This window comes from Acartia tonsa, chromosome 13 (genome assembly GCF_053477335.1).
Source record: "Acartia tonsa isolate MP-2025a chromosome 13, ASM5347733v1, whole genome shotgun sequence".
NCBI classification, from domain to species: domain Eukaryota; kingdom Metazoa; phylum Arthropoda; class Copepoda; order Calanoida; family Acartiidae; genus Acartia; species Acartia tonsa.
In genome coordinates, this window is record NC_137272.1 from 39,410,051 (window position 1) to 39,426,766 (window position 16,716).

Genomic DNA, 16,716 nt, shown 5'->3' on the forward strand with positions numbered 1-16,716 from the left:
TGATTAACCTACATGTCAAAGGATTCGTTTTTATCTGAATCTGAAACATGTCTAAATTAAACAATAACAAAAGTTTAGTTTAATTTATTTCCTCTTACATACCTACAACTCTTTTATGTACATACCTATTTAATCAAATTTATTCTTAAATTTCAGAGTTTACTTAAAGAAATGAATTAGCAAATAAAATTGGTTAAATCAAAGCTTGATCATGGGAGAAGATAAGAGGAAGCGTAGCCGTAGCCGCGAGCGAAAACGGTCGCGCTCCAAGTCTCGTGACAAGAAGCGGGACAAAAAGGACCGCTCGAAGAGTCGGGAAAGAAAACGGGACAGGTCGCGGGACCGTGAGAAACAGCGGGATAAATCCAGGTCAAAATCTCGTTCCAGGTCGAAGGAGAAAAAGAGGAAATCTCGTTCAAGGAATGGTTACATAGTTATTAAACTGTTAATTGATAGTTGATTTTGATCTCCCAATTAAAAAAAATTGCGTGATTAACTATAATGGTATCGTGGACAACAAGGTTCATTATCTTAAACGCAGCATCTCTCTAATTAAGTTTAAAAAATGTAAGTTAAGTAGGTATGTCCTAAAACAGTATCACTTATTTACGTAATTTTGCAACTTTATATACAATTTTGTTTAGACTTAATCATTATTTTGCTTACTGATGTCTGACTCTCTACAAGTGTTTATGTTCGATTGTCCTACTGATCTGATCTGATTAAAGAGCTTAACTTTTATAAATGTTGTCATCCTTGCTTTATTGTCTATTACAAATATATCTTTTTTGCATGTTATTCCTTCTCCCATGCCCCTCTTATATCACTTGCTTTATTCTTACGACATCAGCAACCTTTTTCTTACAAAAATATAACACTAATTAACCATGCACACACACAGGAGTCCTAAAAAGTCCAAGGACAAGAAAAGAGATAGAGACAGGGATAGGAAAAACAGTGAGAATGGGGCAGCCAGTGATGGTGAGGAAAAAGTATTTGTAAAGCCTAAAGAAAAGGTGGAACCGCTTTCCCTGGAAGAATTGCTGGAAAAGAAACGCAAAGAGGAAGAGGTATTTTGAATTATTGTATTTAAAAACACAATGCTTGCCCAGGAGGTAATATACCGTAGCAATAGTAAGTTTTAAAAAATAATTGTTTTTTTTTAAAGAAATGCACTTTACCACATAACAAGTTGGGGGTGGAAGGGATGCCACTTATTGTTATTTACACAACCTAATACGCAAAGAAACTCGTTATAAAATAAATGTGCAGAACTTTATTGACACGGCCCCTAAAAACCACCATCTTCCACCAAACTTGAAAATTTGTGATAAATGGAAACCAACTTTTTATCTTCAAAATATATGTTTTCATGGCACACTTGCTAACTACCTAACCTTTAATTTTTCTTTCAGGCCAAATCGAAGCCTAAATTCTTGACTAAAGAAGAGAGAGAAGCCCTGGCATTGAAACGTCGAGCAGAAATGGTCGAGGAGAGACAGAGAAAGTTTGAGGAGGAAAGGAAGAAGAGAGAGGATCTTTTTAAAGAAGGAAAACAGGTAGATTTTTATCCTAATATTTAAGTAACAGGATGTGTCTTTGTGTGTATACCGAAGGATCTCGCTAACCGCTGAACCGATTTATGATTATCCTTTACATCTTCTCATAGGTCCTTTGAAGGTTTATAAATATTTTGGGGGAGTGGCGCAGCCAATTTTTGACTAGATTATGTGTAACCAAATCAAACACCCTTTACTTGAATGGCTAAGACTTAGTTATTTCGCAGTATACTTTCCTAACTCACATTTTTTAGTATTGCTATTCTGTCTATGAAAGTTATCATTTACGTTTGCTATAGGAACTCCGTGACATGGAACGAAGCAACAGAGATCGTGGCAGAGACCCACGGGCAAGAGAGCGAGACAGAGAACGTGAGAAGGAGAGAGAAAGGTGGCGGAATGAAAGAGAAAAGGTAATTGCATTAAAAATCTAATAGAATAATAGTTAGTAAAGGATAGGACAATAGACAATGCATTGATGTAGAATGTATATCCCCAATGATGATTAACAAAATTACCCTTATAGATTGCAATTTTTGCATACTTAGTGTGAAATAACAATTCAAGATTCAGTATCAATAACCAAAGTTTTTATGCCAACCAATGAGAGAACAATTTATGAAAGTTTGGGTAAAGTTTTATTTATAGTCCAATGTCCACTCCCTTCTTGAGTATCTAGAACATAGATTTATTTTCTATGTGGATACAAATCCTTGGTGTTTTTTTATTTCCAAAAATTAGAAAACTTTAGTCAAAGAACAATTTTGTTTTAGGAAAAGAAGAAATTGGAAGGAGGTGATGGAGACGGCGAGGTAAAAAACGATCCTGAAGTTGATGCCAAGGAGAAGGAGGCGATCAAACAGCGTTATTTGGGGGCGGAGCGGCGGAAGAAGCGGATTCGCCGCCAGAATGACCGCAAGTTCATATTTGACTGGGAAAACACAGATGATACTTCAGGAATATATACAATCATATTATGCGGACAGTTCCTAGAAATGTTTTTCAACTTTGAATTACCTACCTAGTAATTCCAGTATATATTTATATTAACAATTAGGTTCTCATGTTTTTTTGTGATAAAAACTTACCTGGATTTTTGAAAATACCCATAGATCATAGTTTTGTGATCTAGTAGTATTATTACAGGAAAATTGTAATTAATATTTTCTTTCAATCAGAGGTTTTTAAAAGATCAACAGTACCTAGAATTAAAATATATTAGATTTTTTATTTCTAGACAGGCATTGTTTGTTCTGGCTAGCTTTGGCCAAAAAAGAAGTACTTTTAAGATTGTTTATATTGAAAATGCAGACGATTACAACCCCATCTACGTGGATAGGCACCATGCCCAATTCTTTGGTCGTGGCGGCATTGGCGGCATAGACATTAAGTCACAGAAAAAGGAGCAGACCCAGTTCTATGGAGACCTGTTGGAGCGCAGGCGTACTGAAATGGAGAAAGACAGAGAGAAGGCTAGGTACAACATTATTGTTATTTTTTTCAATAAAGGTTAGAATAATGAAAGATTGGTGTTGATATTTTGTGTGAAGATTTCCAATCTACTCTTAAATCACTTTTATTATCATACGCTATTGTGAAATTATAATTAAATGGATTTAGATAGATAGTTTATTATTTAGATAGATAGTTTATTATGTAGAATTTTGTGTAAGTATTCTATTCCCAAAGACAATACTCTACGCCACGTCTATTTGTTTTGTTGGATTGGTATTATTATTGACTAAACATCTTCGCTGCTTATAGATGTTATCATCCTTGCATAATAATTTCTTTGTTTAAAACATTTTGTTTTAGGTTGAAGAAACTTAAGAGCAAAGAGGACAAGAAAAAGTTTGATGACCGGCACTGGTCAGAAAAATCTCTGGAAATCATGACAGAAAGAGATTGGAGAATCTTCAGGAATTGTCTTGTTTCATGAGATCGGGTGGTTCTATAAAGTACAAGCTAGCTTCTGTAATACAAACTATTAGGGATAAAAAATTTGGGGCCTTCAACATTGGAATAAACTCCTAATCTAATTTTACCTTATTCTGCATACTCTTCAAACTGCATTCTTAATGGATCAGGGGTGTATATTCTACATGGGATCCCCTGCTCAGGGGGGGGGGGGGGAATAAAAAATAAGTGGTTGGAGGGGAAAAAAATGTAAAAATTAAGAAAACTGAAAACATTTTTTCCATTTTCACCCCCTCCTTGGTGAAAAAAACTTAAAAAATGTGTGGTAGGAGGGATAAAATAAATAAAATATAGAGGTCTTTAAATATTTTTCCATTTTCCCCCCTACTTGGTGAGAAAAAACTAGGGGGGGAAAAAAATAAAAAAAATTGTAGTAGGGGAAAAAAATAAATCTTGTGTAGAATATACACCCCTGTAATGGATAGAAAAATGTAGTGAGTAAAAAAGGGGTGATTAGAAAAGAATAAAAGTTTCACTCTCATTTATTTTAAAATCAAATAAATTCCACTAGCTAGGTATATACAAACCAGTTTTGATCTGTAAAGAAATATATGTTATAAACATAAATCCTTATAATAAAATAACATTATGTGTGTTTGTCTGCGTGTCTGTCTGTCTGTACCGAAGGATCTCGCTAACTGCTGAACCGATCGGGCTCTCCTTAACAGGTTATCTTCTCATAGGTCCTGGGAAGCTTTAAAACTATTTTTGGGGAGGGTACCACCACCCTCCCAAGACTAGAAATCACAAAAAAAATCAAATTTTTAAAAAAATATTTGAGATACTTGAACGCGACATAAAGCGGTATCGTAGAGACTTGAACAAAAAACACATTTAAAGTGCCACTAGAGGCCTCTAGGAGGCGTAGCCGCTAGTAAAAATAATAGGATCAATCCTTTTTTGTTTTACTGGTCCTTTATCGGTCAAACTATGATCTTATTTGATTGTGCATAATGTTCCTTATTAAAGAGTTTTAATGCATATAACTGACAATAAAAATCTCTAGGGAGGACTTTAATATTGCTATTCGTGGTGGTAACATACCCCACCCCATGAGAAATTGGCGGGAGACGGGTATCATCCCTGACGAAGTTATGGAAATTATTGATAAGGTAAGGTCATTTTTCATTGATGTTGTTGCGAGGAGACGAGAAGTATGACACTTATAAAATTTACTGTATTTCTTTTTTCATGGGTGGGAGGTGCATTCCCTTAGTGTCTGTATTGTATACTATCCCTGCCCCTTATTTTTATGAAAAAAATAAATAAGGCTTGGTCAGGTTTTTTCCTATGCTTAATCCCTGCAGCGTCCTAACCCTGTGGAACTTCCCAGTGCTTAATATAACTTAACCTAACCTTACTTAAATTAATAAACAAAAAAACGAAAATCTTTCCTAAAAAAAATAAGTGTTGGGGCAAAAGCACTTTTAGATGATGATGCACTACATTCAGGCAAATTATGACGTAAGGCTATGTTTCTTTAAGAAACCCAACCACAATGTTGAGTATGAGATTGAGAAGTGTTCTTCTAGATTAACTACTGTTGTATTTCTTTCTAGGTTGGTTACACAGAACCCTCTCCCATCCAGAGGCAAGCCATCCCCATTGGTCTACAGAACAGAGATATTATAGGCAGGGTTTTAAATCTAAAATATATACAGGGGTGTATATTCTGCACAATTTTTTCCCCGGCTCCAAATTTTTCATTCCCCCCTAGTTTTTTCTCACTAAAAAAGGGGGAAAATGGAAAAATATTTAAAGAACTCTATATTTTATTTATTTTATCCCTCCTACCACACATTTTTTAGTTTTTTTTCACCAAGGAGGGGGGGGGGGGGGGGGGAATGGAAAAAATGTTTTCAGTTTTCTTAATTTTTACATTTTTTTCCCCTCCAACCACTTTTTTTTTATTCCCCCCCCCCCCCCCCTGAGCCGATGATCCCATGTAGAATATATACACCCCTGAACATATAATATACTTTTAAATGAAATGCATCTATTTAATTAAGTTTAATATTTACTCCATGTGAAATATGTCAGATGCATGCAGAGGAACATAATCAAATTATAAGAACTTAGTCAAATTGGTTTTATATTAGTTTACCTTCAATTGACATATCCAAAATTATCTTTTATTACCCTTTCGTTGCGATGTTAATCAGGAAAACTAGGATAAATTAAACCACATCCCAATTATACCCACAATTAACATACATGCTGTAATTGCAGCATTCCATAATTTAAAATTGCAAGTAAGATTAATCTAGCTTTCATTGTCCTATCCCAATAATCCTTGATGAACAATAACATATTACATGAAGATTGTAAACCTTTATGATGCTAGGTGTTGCCGAGACTGGTTCAGGTAAAACAGCCGCCTTCCTCATTCCTCTGCTGGTCTGGATCAGCAGCCTCCCAAAGGTCTCCAGGCTGGAGGACCAGGACGAAGGTATGTGATATTTGAAGCGAAGATTCTCTATAATTTAATTTGTTCGTTCTTCTGTCTTATTATAACGATCCCGCTGCCCCGTTTTTTTTTGAATTTTTTCTATAATAAAGTACTGTCATGCATCTAACATTACCGTGATTCTTTCTTAAACTGAGTTAATATGTTTCGGTTTAAAAAAAAAGACAATTTGTTCTCCCCTATGGTAAAGTTAACTTAAACATATCGAACAATAATTGACAGTCATGAGATAATTTACAAATAACTTAAAGCGTAATGTTACTCATTATAAAATTTAAAATTGACTTTTTCCCTCCAATTAATTGTGAATCATATGTTTTCAGGTCCGTATGCAATTATCATGGCGCCCACAAGAGAGTTGGCTCAGCAAATTGAAGAAGAGACAAACAAGGTCACGTGTTTGAGCTGGTGGTGTTACACGTTTTGTAGAAAAGCAAATGATAATATTATGCATAACGCTTCTAAAAATTCACATTTTTTTTAACCCCTGCATATGTAAGGATCAAACGGTCTTATAATTGTGTAAGAATTTGTTCTCTTGGAGAATGGTTGGTTATCCTAACGAAAAATAGGGAAGTTGCAGAAAAATAGCCTAAAACCAACCAGAGACTTATTATCTTTGAAAATATAATAGCACAAAACCATCCTAGGACTTGTAAAGCTTCAGTAAAATCGGGGAAGGACCCTACATAAGAACGCTGCTATTGTCATCAATGAATAAAACTAGGATTTTTTTCGTTATTAAAGCTACCTCATCAAACATGAACTGATGTATAGTTTGGAGAGCCTATGGGTATCAGAACTGTCGCGGTTATTGGAGGTCTCTCAAGAGAAGAACAGGAAAATATACACTAAATGCTGAAAAAATTATTGATTTACTTTCATTTGAGATCAAATTATATTAACATTTCATCCCTTTCTCGGTTTTATGGGATGGTACATTAATTACCTACAAGTTATCAAAGTTATTTTTTGACAAGGGCGATAACTTTTAAAATAAATTCCTATATTAAGTCATATGCAAAATAGATTAATTTCTAAGGATTAAGCTTTCCTTGGGGGAATTTAGATGTCTTTGTCCAGAAATTTTGTTGCTCGTTATTTTATTAAATCCTTAATAACTAGAATAAGGAAAAACTGCTAGAAAATCCGTTCTAAGTTTGGCGGATTGTTTTGTCTGTTTGACCTGACCATCATTCAAGGGTAATAAATCTATTAAAAATAACGGTGATTGTGTATAATGTGCTAACTTGCAGGGATTTAAACTGAGGTTGGGCTGTGAAATTGTTATTGCCACACCTGGTCGTCTCATTGATGTCTTGGAAAATAGATATCTAGTTTTATCAAGGTAAGATAGAAAGTAGATAACATAATAAGATATTTACAAGATACAATATTATATAGATATCTAGTTTTATCTAAGTAAGATAGAAAGTTGATTTCTAAGGTAGATAGAAAACAGATATTTAGCAATATCAAGATAAGATTATGTTTTATAAAACCCCCTGGCCCCAAGAATATAATATCTAGTACTAAGGTATTTTAAAGAGGACTATCCACGAACATGAGCCAGTGATTTTAAGCACCTTCCAACATTGATCCATAGTATTTTTTTAGTGAATATACTAGGTTTATGTTAAATATTTGGTTTATCAACTAAAAGGTTATGCTTCACCATGGTTTTATATGAAAAAAACTTTAAAATGTAAAGCATTTTTAGATACAATATCATCAACTGCTTTGTTGAGTTCAAAGGACAAAATAAAATTAAAGCATCAAATGCTGCAAATTGTAAAAGTACATTAATCAAACTGTTTAAAATATTAAAAGCTACCAACCCTTTTTCTAAACATACATTTTTAATCAAAATGATATACTTTTGTGTCAAAGCTTTTAAACAACAGTTTGAACCCATCAAAACATTTGATGAATTTGCACCAACATTTGCTTAACATTTTAAAGTTTTTCAGCGTGTCGGAGCCGTATAATTTTGATGCGGCTCCGGCTCCTACCGTAAAATTAATATATCATTTTTGTTCATTATTGAATTTGATAAAATAAAATAAATAATATAAAATATTTTGCTTTTATTTGATTAAATCTATATAAAAGTAGAAGGATGTGTGTCTATTTGTTAAGTAACAATAGTTTTTCAGTTTATTATATGGAAAAAGACCGTTGCCAAATTATAATATTACTTTCAAAAAATAATTTTTAGCTAATCACCAAAAATGTTGCTGCTCCGTCTCCGAAACAATGGAACTTTTTTTTCATATAAAACCATGGTGAAACCTAACTTTTTATTCGATAAACCAAATAATAAACATGAACCTGATTTATTCACTAAAAAAATGCCAAGGATCAATGCTGGAAGGTGCTTAGAATCACTTGCTCTTGTTCGTGGATAGTCCCCTGTAGCACATTTTTTGTGTAAAAAATCCGCAAATCAATATGACTCTTTTACTATCGCTAATAATACTCTTCTTTATTTAGATGTACCTACATAGTTCTTGACGAAGCTGATCGTATGATAGACATGGGTTTCGAACCCGACGTTCAGGTTTTTGGATATTTGTACCCCTGACAAATTAATTTGTTTTAACATTTAGGATGAATAGTATACGTCCTTAATGGTTACCTATGATTAATGATTATTAATTTAAGCATAATTTAATTTACTTCTAACCTAGCAAAATTTTTCCTTCAAAGAATAAATATAAAATCTAATATAAAAGCCTTGATTTTTTGTATTTGCTATGGATGTTATCATCCTTGTTACTGGGTACAAATATCCACTATCCTGTCCTGCAACTAGACAATCCTGAACCACATGCCAGTGACTAACATGAAGCCAGACTCGGAGCTAGCGGAGGATGTCACCCTTCTGTCACAGAACTTCAAGGAATTGTTGCCGCATTTTTACAATAATGATTTAAAAGAAACAGGATGTCTGTTTTTAATGAAGTGTCTCGCTATTCGCTTATTTAATACGATTCTTCTTTACAACTGTAGATTCTCCTTGGCCCTTGTAAGATATTTAACTATTTTGGGGTAGGGTATCACTAACCTCTAAAGAGAAAATCATCCCTAGAAAATATAATCCCCCCCAATAAAGAAAATAAGATATTAATGATTAATTTATGTCAACGGTAAGTGGGGTTTAAAAAACCAATCCTTTTTTAATTTTAAAAACCCTGAATATATTTAATTCTTCTTCCTTGTAATAATGCTCCAATTAAAACTGTAGACAAGAAACAAGTACAGACAAACTGTCATGTTTACAGCTACTATGCCTCCGGCTGTAGAGCGGCTGGCCAGAACATACATGCGTCGGCCGGCATACTGTTACATAGGTATGTATGACTATGCAATGCTAATTTTTGTATCATTATTAATCTTAAGGACTTAAGGGATACAAGAGTAGTATAATTGATGGTGAATAATTTTTGAGTAGAGTAAGGATGTTGGAAAAAATTAATCATCATTGTTTTTTCTCAGATATGACCTCGATAAGTTTTTGATTGATTGATAAATGATAAGCCATAGTTTCTTAGGGTTTGGACCTAAGTATAGTCATGGAGTAGGTTGAGACACTTTTGTATGACCACTAGGGCTATCAAGCTCCACGTTCAAGTACATTATGACTTGACCCACTATCTCATGAGAGCTACTCATTATTACCTCACCCTCGCCGAGTATGGAAGGTGTCCCAAATTAAGTCACCATAATGATTGACGCTCTCCGCAGAGGAGCTTAGGATATGGGAAGTACTGATATTAAGTACGTGACTATTCATATATACTCGACAAGGGTTCTCTGTTATTCACTTTGTCTGTTTTTATTCTTGGTTTGTTGGTATTTCCGTTCCATCCATTATTTTTAAATTCTTCTCTACCTACTCATGGATGTTTCCACCAAAATTGTCTTTCTTGCATATATTCTGCTATTAAAGACAATAATTATTTTAAATATATATCGCGGAAAATGTTATATACACAGCTTCTATATGAGATAACTTATAAAATATCATATTTTTTAGGATCTGTTGGTCGTCCGACTGAGAGAGTTGAACAGGTGGTGTACATGATGAAGGAGAATGATAAGAGAAACAAGCTTATCAACATTCTGAATTCAGGTATTTTATATTGTACTCGCGGCTACGCCCTTGGAGGCCGCTAGGGTTCATTATGGAAGGGTAGATGTGGGCGTTCCACTTCTTTTAAGTCAAAAAGAAAGAAAAATTAGGGTAGGTGGGCATTTTTCTAAGGGCGGCGATTTCTCTTAATAGAGCAAGTGTTGTTACCCATCTCCTAAATTGTTATGTATAAAACCTCCAAAGACCTATGAGATCAAAACTGTAAGGAGAACCATATCGATTCAGCGGTTAGCCAGATTCTTTTCTTCGCACAGAGAGAAAGAAATTATGATTCATTTCTGATTGCCTATAGACTGAACGGTATGCTATGCAATGCATGCAGTGTAATTTTTTACGAAATTCAAATTGTTTTTCTATTGCAGGAATTGAGCCACCTATTATTATCTTTGTCAACCAGAAGAAGGGAGCTGATGTCTTGGCTAAAGGTAACATTTTATAGAAGGTAGCGAAGCTACTGTATATCCCACTTTGTCCGTCTGTCTTTCATGTGAAATAAAATTCACATATTTTTATAAGGCATCAAGTATGGGTTTGAAATTTTTTTTTGAATGTTCAGGTGATGACTTTTAACAATAAGCATCTATGACAGATTTTGTCCGTTTTCTCTCCATCTATTTTATTAAATGTAATACATAATTAGCTTAATAATGCTCTACTAACATTGTCATCCGTATTTTTACTAAAAGCCCTAGAAGCAGGTATCCTCTACTTTACTAAAAGCCCAAGGAACAAGTGTCCTCTACTTAATTTACTAAAGCCCTAGGAACAAGTGTCCTTTACTTAAATACTTTCTTCAGGTTTGGAGAAGATGGGCTACAATGCTGCAACATTGCACGGTGGTAAAGGACAGGAGCAGAGAGACACAGCTCTGGCCGGGCTTAAGGCCGGTAATAAGGTAGGTCTACAATACACTTCTTTTATATGGAGAAGCTTCGCTTTTATACATTTAAGACAATCCTAACTCTGATTGTGCGAACTTTGTCTGGATATGTCAACTTTTGCCCTGATCTGTACATGAATGGAATAAAGTTTTCAGATTTTAAATAATTGAGAGGGGGGGGGGGGGGGGGATTAACCCTATCGTAATCAGAGATAATAGGCATTTAGAATTTCTTACTACTTTTGGACGGACATTTTTTTCCAGGGGAGATTTCTCTAGTACACTCCCCTTAGCTATAAACCATCCTTGCACCTATAAGAAACATCACTGTAAAGGAGAATAATAAGCTACAGAAAAATACACAGATAAACTTCCAGTTACTTTTATATAAGGAAGGAAACACAATATAAACTTAATTTATTTCAGGATATCCTTGTGGCTACCGACGTGGCGGGTAGAGGTATCGACATCAAGGACGTGTCTCTGGTCATCAACTACGACATGGCCAAGTCCATTGAGATGTACACCCACAGGATTGGTAGGACAGGCAGAGCCGGCAAGTCGGGCAAGGCCATCACCTTCCTTACTAATGATGATTCTCATCTGTTCTACGAGTTGAAGGTATTATTTTGTGTTTTCTTTATGTATTATATTATAAAATATTGGTCTAAAATTATATATAACTAGCGGCTGCGCCCCTAGCATCTAGGGGCTCTATATTCGAAGGGCTAAATAAGGGCAGAAAAATAGCTTAAAACCATACTTATTTATAAAAATAGAATAGCCTAAAACCCTCTCAGGGCCTCTACAAAGCTTCGCTCTAAAAGAGAACCATATCGGTTTAGTGGTTAGCGAGATCCTTCGCTACAAACAAAAAAGCTTATTACTTTATATTATAGGATATCCAGTCATTTAATTGAGCTTTTACTATTATAAAGAATACATGCAATATATGTCTGATAAAGTCACGTAAAATGGCTTTGTTTATTGTCGGGTTTTATAAATTCATTGGGAAAATCTGTCAACAAACCTTTTTCTTATTTCTTTCTGAATTACACTTTAATTTTTGCGTTATTGATAACCTTTTTACCTGTCCAGGAAATGTTGGTTGCCAGCCCTATTTCCAGCTGTCCGCCAGAACTGGCCAGCCATCCTGAATCCAGCAACAAGCCAGGAACGGTTTCCCAACGGCCGCCGAAGAGTGACCAACCAAGGATGACCAGATAGACGAGTCGGATTAGATAGATACAACAAAGATATCTAGAATTGTAGCAAGATTTATTTGCAGAGTGGCTTAAATCGGCTATGATAACTCCCCACACCCACAAAAAAAAAACACAAATCCTTGATTAATTTTTACCTTACCCTCTCAAAGAATGTTTGAACCTCTTAAACTGCGGGACTTTCGTAATGCTTATTTTAATTACCCAATAAGCAAATTGAAAAATAAAAGAGAGTTTTATTGAGGCACATTTGCAATTCATGGTATTCTGCCTTTTTTTCCCTAGCAAAACAAAATATGCTTCGATTAATTTTAAATGTACCTTATAAAAAGTAATGATAATAAATACCAATAAAAAAGCCAGTTTATTGTGATCATTTGATTGAATAATTATGTAATTCAAATTTTCAATATATTTTCTTGCATTTTTCTACAAATGGTGTGTTAATGAATTTGTAATAAATGGGTTGTTTAATAAAAAAGCAATTTAAAAAGTTTGCCTTTTATTACTTGCACTAGGTAGTTTTTAACTATTAAAAAAGTAATTCAAAATTTTTAGCATGTCATAAACGAATGATCATTTCAGTTGTTTCAGCTTTAGGTATTACATTCTTAAAATTCAATGTAGCTGAACTTTTTAATTGCTCTTCATGTAACTACCTATTTACAAACAAGTTAGGTAGTTTTGAATGATTGTCCGATTTTTAAAAATATCTCAAAACATACTTAGCAAAATGTTTGTTATTATTTTAGAATAAATAATAAGAATAACAATGTTAGCTGGAGGGGAGGACAAGGTTGCCATTTTGGACGCTGGTACTCAGTTTGCTAAGGTTTGTAATTATATAGTTGCGTAGCTGCATTATATATTGTTCTTTGGCCTAATGTTTGATCATTAGTAACTTGCAAGAGAACAATAGTTAGTTTTATTAATCAATTGCCAGATTTTGTCTCAATCTTTGCGAGAAATTAAAAGCCTTCCTTTTTTTCTTTCTATTCTTATGTTTGCAAAGCTAGCTAATTCTTTTTCAATATTTCGAATAAATTTGGGTATTCGTTTGACTAAACCTGGACTAAACTAAAAGAACTGCTGTAGAAAGATAGGCTTCTAAGATGGGCGTTTGTGGCGTTTTCTTTCGAGTTTTATTTTAAGTCCTAAGCATAAAATTATAGCAACACCAATAAAAGCCCAACAAATCAGACAGTCTGTTCTTTCTAGAAGCTTTCAGTGTCACTTATTTAGCAGAAACATTGAGCGATAAGACAAAATACGATAAAGGGGGGGGGGGGGAAATGTGGTGACTCGTGCCACGACATACCAGCAATTTTATTTTGGGTGATACTCCCTTAGTTTTATAGAGATAATTGGATGAAATCTTTTGGGCTGGGTCAGTAATTACCCCAACTAGAGGTATCTTTCAAAAAAACGGCGGCGGGACCGCCGCGCCCGCCGCCGTTTTCCGCCGCCACCAAAAAATTTTTTTTTTGCATTTCTCGCCGAATTAGGCAATTTGGAATCATTTGAGACCATGTTATTTTTTTCAAAAATTTTTCCCCTTACAAGCAACCCTGCGGGGGGACTTAATCATTTTTTTTCAAATTCTCGTATATCAAGGTATATCTTAAATTCAGTACTTCTCCTGTGATTTTGAAGATATTGCAAAAAAAACTTTTTAGGTTGGTAAGTAAAAAATATTTGAATGAAGGAAACGGCGGCGGGACCGCCGTCCGCCGCCGTTTTCCGCCGCCAACAAATTTTTTTTTTTCATTTCTCGCCGAATTAGGCAATTTGGAATCATTTGAGACCATGTTATTTTTTTCAAAAATTTTTCCCCTTACAAGCAGCCCTGCGGGGGGGGACTTCGTCATTTTTTTCAAATTCTCGTATATCAAGGTATATCTTAAATTCAGTACTTCTCCTGTGCTTTTGAAGATATTGGAACAAAATCTTTTTTGATGGGTCAGTAATAAATATTTGAATAAAAAACGGCGGCGGTACCACCGCTCCCGCCGTTTTCCGCCGCCAATTTTTTTTTTTGCATTTCCCGCCGCCGTTTTCCGCAGCCGTACCTCTGCCATTAGTTACTGACCTACCTAAAAATATTTTGTTTCAATATCTTTTAAATCACAGGAGTACCTACCTACCACTGAATTTAAGATATTTTTTTGTTGGCGGCGGAAAACGGCGGCGGACGGCAGGGCTGCTTGTAAGGGGAAAAATTTTTGAAAAAAATAACATGGTCTCAAATGATTCCAAATTGCCTAATTAGGTGAGAAATGCAAAAAAAAAAAATTTTGTTGGCGGCGGAAAACGGCGGCGGACGGCGGGAGCGGCGGTCCCGCCGGTCCCGCTGCCGTTTTCTTAATTCAAATATTTTTTACTTACCAACCTAAAAAGATTTTTTTTCAATATCTTCAAAATCACAGGAGAAGTACTGAATTTAAGATATACCTTGATATACGAGAATTTGAAAAAAATGACTAAGTCCTCCCGCAGGGTTGCTTGTAAGGGGAAAAATTTTTGAAAAAATAACATGGTCTCAAATGATTCCAAATTGCCTAATTCGGCGAGAAATGCAAAAAAAAAAAATTTTTGTTGGCGGCGGAAAACGGCGGCGGACGGGTGTCCCGCCGGTCCCGCCGCCGTTTTCTTCATTCAAATTTTTTTTACTTACCAACCTATAAAGATTTTGTTTTAATATCTTCAAAATCACAGGAGAAGTACTGAATTTAAGATATACCTTGATATACGAGAATTTGAAAAATTTTTGAAAAAAATAACATGGTCTCAAATGATTCCAAATTGCCTAATTCGGCGAGAAATGCAAAAAAAAAATTTTTGTTGGCGGCGGAAAACGGCGGCGGACGGCGGGAGCGGCGGTTCCCGCCGGTCCTGCCGCCGTTTTCTTAATTCAAATATTTTTTACTTACCAACCTATCCTCGTATATCAAGGTATATCTTAAATTTCATGAGAAAGAAAAATTGTTTTTTTGGTGGCGGCGGAAAACGGCGGCAGGCGGCGGGAGCGGCGGTCCCGCCGCCGTTTTTTTTTTGAAAGATAACTCTAGTTGGGGTAATTACTGACCCAGTCCAAAAGATTTCATCCAATTATCTCTAAAACTAAGGGAGTAGCACCCAAAATAAAATTGCTGGAATGTCGTGGCACGAGTCACCACATTTCCCCCCCCCCCCCTTTATTTACATGATCCTTGAAGAGGATAAACAAATATTATCCCTATTATAGAATATATGTTGGTTGAAAAGTTTGTACAAACTAATCAAAATTTGATAAAAAAAAATAACGAATTAATTGTTTAGAAAGTTTTTGGTTCCAGATTGCTCCACAGTCCAATTTCATCTCTTTATTCCTGCAAATGATTTCGTGGAACTGGGTATTTTTGTTAAAAACTAATTTTTTTTAAATTCTAGTTGATTGATCGTTGTGTTCGTGAATTGAACTTTCATAGCGACATCCTCCCATTGGATACTTCTCCTTATAAACTTAAAGAGGATGGGTAAGTTTTTTGGATCTTCAAGTTACCTAAAAAGGCTCGCAATGAAAGGTGTTAAAAAACTGCTAAAGCGTGTCAGTTACAACATTTTAGAAAATTCAGAATTCTAATTATATTGTGTTGCCATAAGATTTTCGTTTCTTTGCCGTTTTCTTATTGTTGTTATTATGTTGCCAAAATTTATTATTTTGAAAATTTTGAGTAATTCAGCCGTTTTTTCAATTGACTGTCCAAAACTATAAAATATTTTCAGGTATAAAGCTTGGATAATCACTGGAGGACCTAATTCAGTCAACAGCAACGATGCTCCTAGTTATGATCAGGATATTTTTAGGTCAGTCTAATATTTTGGTTGCTCGTGCCACTAAATATTTCATATAGTATATCAGCAGGTTGGTTTGATAATCAGGTTCCACAAATTTGGAAATAAAGCATGTTTGTCCCAAAAAAATAAATATTTCTATGATTTTCCTGACTTTAGTCGTTGAATCCTGCTATCGGCAAAAGAAGTAGATGTTTGTGCGTCTTTTTGTCAATATAAAATTTTGCGTATCTTGGCTATTCTATATAAAATGTTTTTGCTTAACTCGTAATTACACTGCTCTATAGTACATTTTTTTCCAGATATCCATTCATATTTTTTTGAGCTTCGCTACTTATGGATGTTGTCATCCTTGTTTAAATCTTAAAAAAACAGCCACAAGTTATTATGAAAAACTAATTTTGTTTAGAACTCAAGTTCCAGTGCTTGGTATTTGCTATGGAATGCAGATGTTAAACAAGGGATGATCAAAACATAAACTCAATATAATAACATCTAGTAGTTCAGCTACACTTTAACTGTGGTATGTCAGTCCGTTTTCCTAATAGTGCCAAGTTTTTTGTTCATTACTTTAGTTCAGGTTAAATTGGGTACTTGGTAGCCACAGAGGATTAAGACAC

At 34.8% G+C, this 16,716-nt stretch overlaps 3 protein-coding genes across 5 annotated transcripts in view; 2 read left to right on the plus strand and 1 right to left on the minus strand.

The window, feature by feature from the left end:
* Nucleotides 1-16,716, minus strand: part of l(1)G0004 (RNA-binding protein pno1) — a 185,813-nt gene that overhangs the window by 5,486 nt on the left and 163,611 nt on the right. The window lies entirely within an intron of this gene.
* LOC145304576 (putative ATP-dependent RNA helicase DDX23) lies at nt 127-13,020 on the plus strand. Its single transcript, XM_080146493.1, has 21 exons — nt 127-433; nt 927-1,070; nt 1,416-1,559; nt 1,859-1,972; nt 2,333-2,513; nt 2,868-3,036; nt 3,375-3,489; nt 4,547-4,648; nt 5,096-5,168; nt 5,881-5,985; nt 6,327-6,394; nt 6,781-6,840; nt 7,257-7,351; nt 8,497-8,563; nt 8,819-8,910; nt 9,256-9,356; nt 10,043-10,138; nt 10,522-10,584; nt 10,957-11,054; nt 11,466-11,660; nt 12,138-13,020. Exons 1-21 carry the CDS (start codon nt 212-214, stop codon nt 12,264-12,266), a joined length of 2,433 nt encoding a protein of 810 aa, XP_080002619.1. The 5' UTR covers nt 127-211; the 3' UTR covers nt 12,267-13,020.
* bur (GMP synthase burgundy) overlaps nt 12,959-16,716 on the plus strand; it is a 34,946-nt gene continuing 31,188 nt past the window's right edge. For all 3 annotated transcript variants that reach the window (XM_080146479.1, XM_080146480.1, XM_080146478.1), the window contains exons 1-4: nt 12,959-13,094; nt 15,692-15,777; nt 16,028-16,108; nt 16,506-16,555. In XM_080146479.1, coding sequence (XP_080002605.1) covers nt 13,035-13,094; nt 15,692-15,777; nt 16,028-16,108; nt 16,506-16,555 — 277 coding nt within the window. In that variant the 5' untranslated portion in view covers nt 12,959-13,034. The remainder of the gene's footprint in view (nt 13,095-15,691; nt 15,778-16,027; nt 16,109-16,505; nt 16,556-16,716) is intronic.